This window comes from Coffea eugenioides, chromosome 11, assembly GCF_003713205.1.
Source record: "Coffea eugenioides isolate CCC68of chromosome 11, Ceug_1.0, whole genome shotgun sequence".
In the NCBI taxonomy this organism is placed as follows: Eukaryota; Viridiplantae; Streptophyta; class Magnoliopsida; order Gentianales; family Rubiaceae; genus Coffea; species Coffea eugenioides.
The window spans coordinates 37,254,635-37,262,605 of record NC_040045.1 but is presented as its reverse complement, the minus strand read 5'-3'; the positions used below and the strand labels follow the sequence as shown (position 1 = coordinate 37,262,605).

Below are 7,971 nucleotides of genomic sequence, written 5' to 3'. Positions count from 1 at the left end.
CAAGAGGTGTACACATACCCCATAAATGAAAATAAAAGAAAGATTTAAAAATAAAATAAAAGTAAATAAATGAAAGGCATTAATAAACATTTAAGAAAACCAAGTAGGCATGCAATTTTCATTTAGCAAATTGGATCACATAGGGAGATACAAAAAAAAATAAAAGAAAGTATACCGTCCCCTTTTGTGGTGCTAATAAGTTGGAAAAGGTTCTAAATTGGAGCTACAACCACTAAACAAAGGATTAATGTACCAATTTAATAGTAAATCAAACAACACAAATTCTTCAAAAACAAAAATTAAAGAACCACTAATAACTATGAAATTGAACCATTAGATCCCTTTAGATAATCAAACAAGTCCATATTCATCAAATGAAAATCCAAGTTAAAAGGGAAAGGAAACTCGAAGGACCCAATTGATTAATCTTTTCAATTGCTTAGGCCATGATAGAATAAGAAGGGATTTGAGGGGTTAAAGAGCTATTATAAGAACTCTTTTCATGCAAAAACATGCAACCTACGAAGGAAACTTGTTTCTTTGGTATATAAAAATCCTCCAAACACACACTAAACCCCTCGGAATACAGATTTTCCATCAACAAGGGTGCCAAAAAAAATGAAGAATCTTAACACCTCCTTAGGACCTTTTGAGAAGAAAATAGATGTAATAACATCAATAAAAGTAGACTGCAATAGATCCCTATTAAAATCAGGTATGACCAATTCGCTACTGTGAGTCAAATATCTTTCTCCACTACACTCAAAGGAAGCAGGTAACGCAGCAAAAGCAAGAGACAAAGCATCACTTTAATCCAGAAATAATCACAAAAGATAAAAGTAAACATGAAATTGGATCAATCCAAGGCATTTAAAGGAAGGTGAACAGCCCATGTAAAATTTAAAACAAGTAGTGACTTGATTGCAAAAACTAAAGAAATTTGAGAGGTCAATTTGATTGATTTTCCCAATTTTTTGGGTCATACTGGCATAAGGGAAAAACTTGAGGGGGTTAAGAGGCAATTTTGAAACAATTTTTCCATGCAAATTCATGCAAGCTACGTGAGACTTAAACTACTGCAACTAAAAATGCAACATGTTCTCTTTTGCTTCCAAGACAAAACCAAACGCACAGCTTATTGTTCAAGCTCGGATTCCAAACCCAAACACACAACTTTAATCTAGACCCAAACTCCATACTCACCACCATCCAATCAGGTAGAAAATCTAGAAATATTTCATGCCAAACTCTGGAAAATCATGCAAACATGTAAAGGAAAAAAAACAAAAGGCTGCTGCAATCTCTTTGCGATTTCTACACCATTTCAGTCGAGATTTCATCATGCAAACGAGTTCACCAAACCCAGATTTTAACTATCAATTATCAACTAAATCAAACCCAAGATTTAAATGTACAAACAAAGTGATGAAACCGACTTGTAAGCTGTTGCCGAATAGAGCATTAAACTAATGCAGCAAAAATGATGTGAGAAACGTTTCTGCAATTTTCTTATAAACTCAGATTCTTATCACAATCTTGATTAGATGTAATTAAACTCAACGTCACAACTTTAGACCAAGCCCACAACTAAACCCACCATCATAATCCAAACAAACAAAAAAACCAAGAAGATATCATGCAAATTTCTGGAATAAACATGCGTGCAACAGATTTTTGTTTCACTCAAATTTCTGGTTTACACACAGCCAATTAATCTCATGCAGGGCTTAATCATCCAGTATTTAGTTAGCTAAACACACAACCAAGCGAGGATCAAGCACTTTCCAGCAAATTTCATACTAAAATACCCAAAACAACTCCATCGGCTAAGCTGGAAGATTGATCTAACAATCCAGCAACATCCAACAAAATTTTCCAGCCATACAACCGAATTCCCAGCCATAAAGATCATATGCAAGACCAAATAACAAACTATCTATCAGATTGGATCCAAAATCAAGTTCAAATAATATCCATAACCATCAAAATTTTCCAGAAATTTTTCTGTTTAGCCCGGATGATCTTGCCTTAAGGCAGATTGCACTTTTGAATTTTTATTCCTCTGTTTTATCAAACTGATTGGCTACGTGCAAGGCCTAAGTACTCATTATTAGCTGCATATTTATGATTATAAGCCCAAATTACAAAAATCAAAACCAATTTAAGCTGCACTACTCCAAGCAAGCTCACGGCAAAATTTCTAGCCAAGACAGAATTTTCCACAGCTTTGTTTTTACCATTTGATTGCGAAACTTAACACATGCAAGACTCTAATCCTGATAATCATCCAAAATCCAATTAGATAAACATCTTTCATGCTCAGATTGTCCAAATTCAGACCCATTCAGCAGCCAAAATAAAACAAGTGCATCAAGCTCACGGCAGGAGCTTTATATCTAACCAGAATTTCTGCAGGCTTTCACTATGCCATCCGAAGGTACAAATCAACATGCATGGTGGAAATCATCACATTTTCATTTGGCTAAATCTACTTAAGTGCTCAAGTCATCACAGGAATTCAGAAATAGAGTGCATTATCATCTCAGCTTTCGGATGGTACCTCAATATTCAAAACAGAATTTTCTAATGATTCAATTCAACATCCGACTGCTCTAACATCACATGCATGTTACTAGATAACTCAAATTACCTCAGATTTATCCTAAAAATGATCCATAAATTACCTCACAACTAGTCAAGCTTTCACACGAAAATCTGGAAAATGTTTTCCTCCTCTCGGCTCACAAGCACGCGACAGGTTTTCTGTTTTGGGTTGGCGTGACTGTGGTTGTCGGTGGAGATGATTCTTTGGTTTCTCCTTGTCGGTGATACCAAGGCAGGGAAATGTTGTTGTGCGCTCAGCTTAAGACCGAGCTCACACAACAAGCGGCTGCAATACTTCTCCCTCTCGGCTAACCAGAATGCAGCCTGCTAGTCCGTCCTTTTTCTTGCTCAAGCTCGCAACTAAGATGAAGGAAGTTTGGCACTCAAACTCCTCCCCAACTCACGGATGGAATTGTTGCAGAACCGCAGGTCTCACTCTCTTTTCTTTAACTCACGAACAGAAAAAAAACAGAGCAAAGGCTTCGGCTCTCCCTCACTCTCAGTCTCAGCTTGCCGGGTGCAGCTCTCTCACTTTCATGGTCGATGATCACGAGGCAGAGGCTGGAGAGGGAGTGTTTGGTTGCGGACTGGGGTAAGTTGGTGCCGAGAGGAAATGGAAAATGGTGTTGGTTGGAAGATGATTGCAGCTAGTGGAGGTTGAAAAGAAACGAAGGGAACTCACGCACAACTTCTCCCTCTCTTCCTTCGAGCTCACGGACAGAAACAAGAAAGATTGCAGCTCTCCAGTTTCTTTTTTTTTCCGGATGCAAGGTGCGGCTCCCTCTTTGTCTCTCTGGTCGATGATTCCAATGTCAGGTGGAGTGGTAATGTGGAGAGGAAATGGAGAGAAACCGTGGTGAGGTTGGTGGAGTGTGCGGTGGGGAAATGAAATGTGATCCGGCAGAAAAAATGGAATTGTGATGATTTTTCTTTTTTTTCTTTTCTCTTTTCTCAACTTAATAATTTAACAAAAATAATAGTAAAACTAAATAATAATAAAAACAACAATTTTAATTACAAACACATCAAAATAAACAAACTAAAAATAACAAAATTACCATTTTCGATCTTTTCTTTCATTTTTCATCATTTTTCATCATTTTTTTTCTTCTTTTCTTTTTTTTCAAAATAAATTAACAAAAATAAACCAAAATGCCAAAAATTAAATTTGAACGTATTTTTGTGAACAATTTTCCTTTTTTTCTCTTTTTTCATGATTTTTCTACGCTAAAACTTAAAAATTAAAATAGAAACTAGAAACTAAAAAAACTAAAAGCAACCACGACAAATGAGAATAAAAAGTAAAAGAAATTACACCAAAAATTTGGTGTCTACACAAGGGGCTCGACAACACTTAAAGCATAAACAGAGTTAGTCTCATCTGGGTACTTCATCGCTTCAAAAATATTAAAATTTACAATTTCCCCATCAAACTCCATCGACAAAGTACCCTCATTTATATCTATTTTTGTCCTAGCAGTGCTTAAAAATGGCCTACCTAACAGAATAGGAGACGGATTTAGTGCCCTTTCATCCCCCATGTCTAGGACATAGAAATCTGCAGGAAAAACTAACTCATTGACCTGTACCAAAACATTTTCAACTAACCCTTCTGGGTAAGCATTGGTACGGTCTGCAAGTTGGATTATGATGCCTGTGCCTTTTAACGGGTCAAGATTTAGAGAAGCATAAATTGTCTTAGGCATAACATTAATTGACGCCCCCAAATCCAACATTGCTTTCCTAATTGGAGTACCCCTATCTTGCAGGGAATGGTGAACATACCTGGGTCTCCACATTTTGGTGGGAGCTTTCTCTGGAGTATAGCTGACACGTTTTCTCCCACCGCCACTCGTTCATCTCCCCTTAGCTTCCTCTTGTGGGTGCACAAGTCCTTCAAAAATTTAGCATACTTCGGTATCTGCTTGATTGCATCCAACAGGGGAATGTTGATCTCCACTTTCCGAAACACATCCAAGAGCTCTTTTTCCTTCTCTACCTTCTTTGTCTTTTCCAACCTGCAAGGAAAAGGGGGTAAGTTAGAGCTAATAGTGAGTGGAGAGGTGGAAGTTACCTTAGGATCCTCACGAACACGTCCTTCCTCCTCAATTTCCTTTTCTATCTCCTCCTCGCTTTTGCTTTTTGAATTTTTCACTTTAGGCCCTTCCAGCTCCTTGCTACTCCTCAGCGTCATGGCACTTACATTTTTGGGATTCACCTCGGGCTACGATGGCAGTTTCCCATAAACGTGGGACTCCAAACGGTTAATAGCGGTTGCCAGTTGGCTTATCCGAGCTTCTTGGTCCTTCTTGTCCGCTTTGATCTCCTGATGAAGCTGAGTAGTAGTTGTGGCCAGGCTTTTGACTAGGTCCTCCAAGGAGCTTCCTGAATTGGAGGATGAGGGTTGAGATTTTGGTTGCCAAGGCTGGTGGAATCCTGGTGGACGATTCGGGAATGAACCTTGTTGCATGTTCCCATAACTGAGATTGGGATGGTCTCTCCAACCGGGGTTGTATGTGTTGGAATACGGGTCATACTGCCTGCGTGGCGCGGGCACGCCTCCGGCCATATTTACCCGTTCCGCCCCGTCCTCTTGCAGAATGGGGCACGAATCCGTGCAGTGGTCCATGCTAGTACAGATTCCACACGCCTTCGCTCGCGGTGTGTCTCTCATGGCCAATTGACTGACAGCAGACGTCAACTCTGACAGTTGCTGCTGGATGGATGACGTCTCTGCCTCATTGACTCTACGGGTAGGATTGCTCTCACGGAAGCCGAACTGCTGAGAGTTTTCTGCCATGGCTTCAATAAGGTCCCACGCTTCCCTCGGTGTCTTGCTCGCCAGGGCTCCTACACTCGCAGCGTCAATAATACTCCTGTCAGTTGACTGGAGTCCCTCATAGAAGTACTGGATCAACAGTTGTTCACTAATCTGATGCTGTGGGCATCTAGCGCACAACTTGTTGAACCTTTTCCAAAAATCGTACAATGACTCCCCGGAGTACTGCTTGATGCTGCAAATCTCCTTCCTCAAACTTGCAGCCCGGGATGCGGGAAAAAATTTCTCCAGGAATTTCTTTTTCAATTGTGCCCACGTGGTGATACTACCTGTAGGCAGGTAGTATAACCAATCCTTCGCTGCATCCTTGAGAGAGAAGGGGAAGGCTCTCAGTCTTATTTGCTCCTCAGTGACCCCAGGGGGTTTCATGCTAGAGCAAACTATTTCGAATTCCTTGACATGTTTGTGGGGTTCTTCGCCAGAGAGACCATGAAACGAAGGCAGGAGCTGAATCAACTCCGATTTCAGCTCGAAAGAGGTATTTTCAGCCAGAGTTGGGAACGTGATGCACAAGGGCTGATGAGTCAAGTCTGGGATAGCCAGCTCCCTTAATGTCTGGGTGTTGGCCATGCTAAATTCGTTTTCTACTGACTCGTTTGCAAAAGATAAGTGCCATTCTTTTCGTCTCTTGGTTTCTTGTCTTCGCCTACGCGCTGCCTTCTCAACCTCAGGATCGTATATCAATTCACTTGTGCGAGAGGAACGGGGCATAAACTAGCAAAAATACCAAAAAAAATAAAAAAACAAAAACTAAATAAAAAAACTGAATTCGAAAAGAAACAAATAATTCCGATGCCAGTCCCCGGCAACGACGCCAAAAATTGACAGGTGCCGAACCTGTGCAATAATAATAAATAAATCCTAACTACCACCTGAAACAGTCAATAATCAATTCGAGTACTGGAGCAGGGACTCTAGGTGTGCAATGGGTTACTTGATTCACCCTGTTCCCGAAGAGTTTGCTTAATTCGATATACCTGAATTAATTATTTAACTGAATTCTCCAATTAGTAGACAGTGGTAAGCAGGGTCGTCTCCTCAAGGACTGGAGAGATATTTGTTTCTTTTCAAATCAAGATTAATGGGGGGTTTTGGTATCAAATGCCAACTAAACAAATTAAATGCAGAAAATAATTAATTAAAAGAAATAAATGAGAGAAACTCTAGCCAATGGTGCACTTCAGAAATGGTTCATGCACTGATCATTGATGCAGAAATAATTCCAACATTTATTAATAGATTGATTATAGTTGTCTCGCACGCGCTAAACAACCAACCATTCCTTAATTTATCGATAGCTAAGGTACGACCGTTAGCTATTTCTCTAACCCAAAAATAACCCTAGGTACGACCGTAGAATTTAATTTCTAGATTGCATTAATAATTAGAAAGGCCCAATCCTAACTAACAAACACGTTACGAGGGTTTGTTTAAATTAGATCGTATGCTCCCCTGACATAAACCCAATTACGCCAGTTGCTACTAAGATAGAGATAACGAACAATTACGGATTCAATTACCTCTATTTAGCAAAATAACCTACATGAATAATTAATTATTGCGCACTAACCAATCATACACAAGGCTATAGCGATTAAAAGCCAGGAACATGTAAATATCAATAAATGAAGAAAATAATTAATAATGGTTTAGATCTCACAGTATTAGTTGAACCAATTCATCAGTCGCTCCCTTGACTAGAGTTAGGAGGTTTAGTTCCCCATAATTAGAGTACAGGCCATGCGGCAGAGCTGGAGGAAGCCGTCAATTCTTCAATCAAAGCAAACGGAAGATTTGACCCTCGTTCACTTCGGTCAACCGAAGAAAGAAAAAGCAACAATGGATTACGATTGCTTTCAATTGATTTCCAAGGCCTCAATTTCCTTCGGCCAAAGCCAGAATCAAAAGCATTTTCAAAGGTCCACAATTGCAGCTCCTTTCTTTGCTTTCTTTCTTTCCTCACAAAGATAACATACGAGAGATTGGAAAATTGGTTGATTTCTCAATTTGGTCCCAAAAGCAATGGAAAGTTCACAGGCATCCCAAAGTCAACAAAAGCGGCTATTGCTTGCTGCCTTTCTCTCTACAAAGCTGCGGCTCTCTAGTCTCCTTGCAGAGCCAAGGAAAACAAAACAAAGGAAAAAAAACTCAACTCCCCCCTAACCTAAGCCGCGCGAGAGATAAATAAACTCCCCAATAGCCGGAAATTGTTACTTGTTCAAAATTGCCACCAGACTCCCTCAAAATAAAATAAAATAATATCTATTACAATTAAGTCTCTTCAGCTTCTCAATTGGACCCCACAGCGACAAATCTTCTAAGTTTTGATTTTAAGTACTTTTCAGCGTCCATTCCTGCAATTAGCATCAAAACAAAATATCAGTGGAATCCACCCGATTAATGAAAGTATTTAGTCAATTAGTTGTGCAATAATGCCCAAAATACCCACTAAAATGCATCCTATCACTAATGTACAAAGTTTCAAGAGAATCTCTCCAGCAGAAATACAGTATAGGAGGGACCATCAG

The 7,971-nt window shown here is 39.5% G+C and overlaps 1 protein-coding gene across 1 annotated transcript; it reads right to left on the bottom strand.

Annotated features, from left to right (window-relative positions):
• Positions 1 to 4,828: 4,828 nt before the first annotated feature.
• Positions 4,829 to 6,013, bottom strand: LOC113752486. Its single transcript, XM_027296598.1, has one exon. The coding sequence runs from the start codon at positions 6,011 to 6,013 to the stop codon at positions 4,829 to 4,831; it is 1,185 nt and encodes a 394-aa protein (XP_027152399.1).
• Positions 6,014 to 7,971: the final 1,958 nt, after the last annotated feature.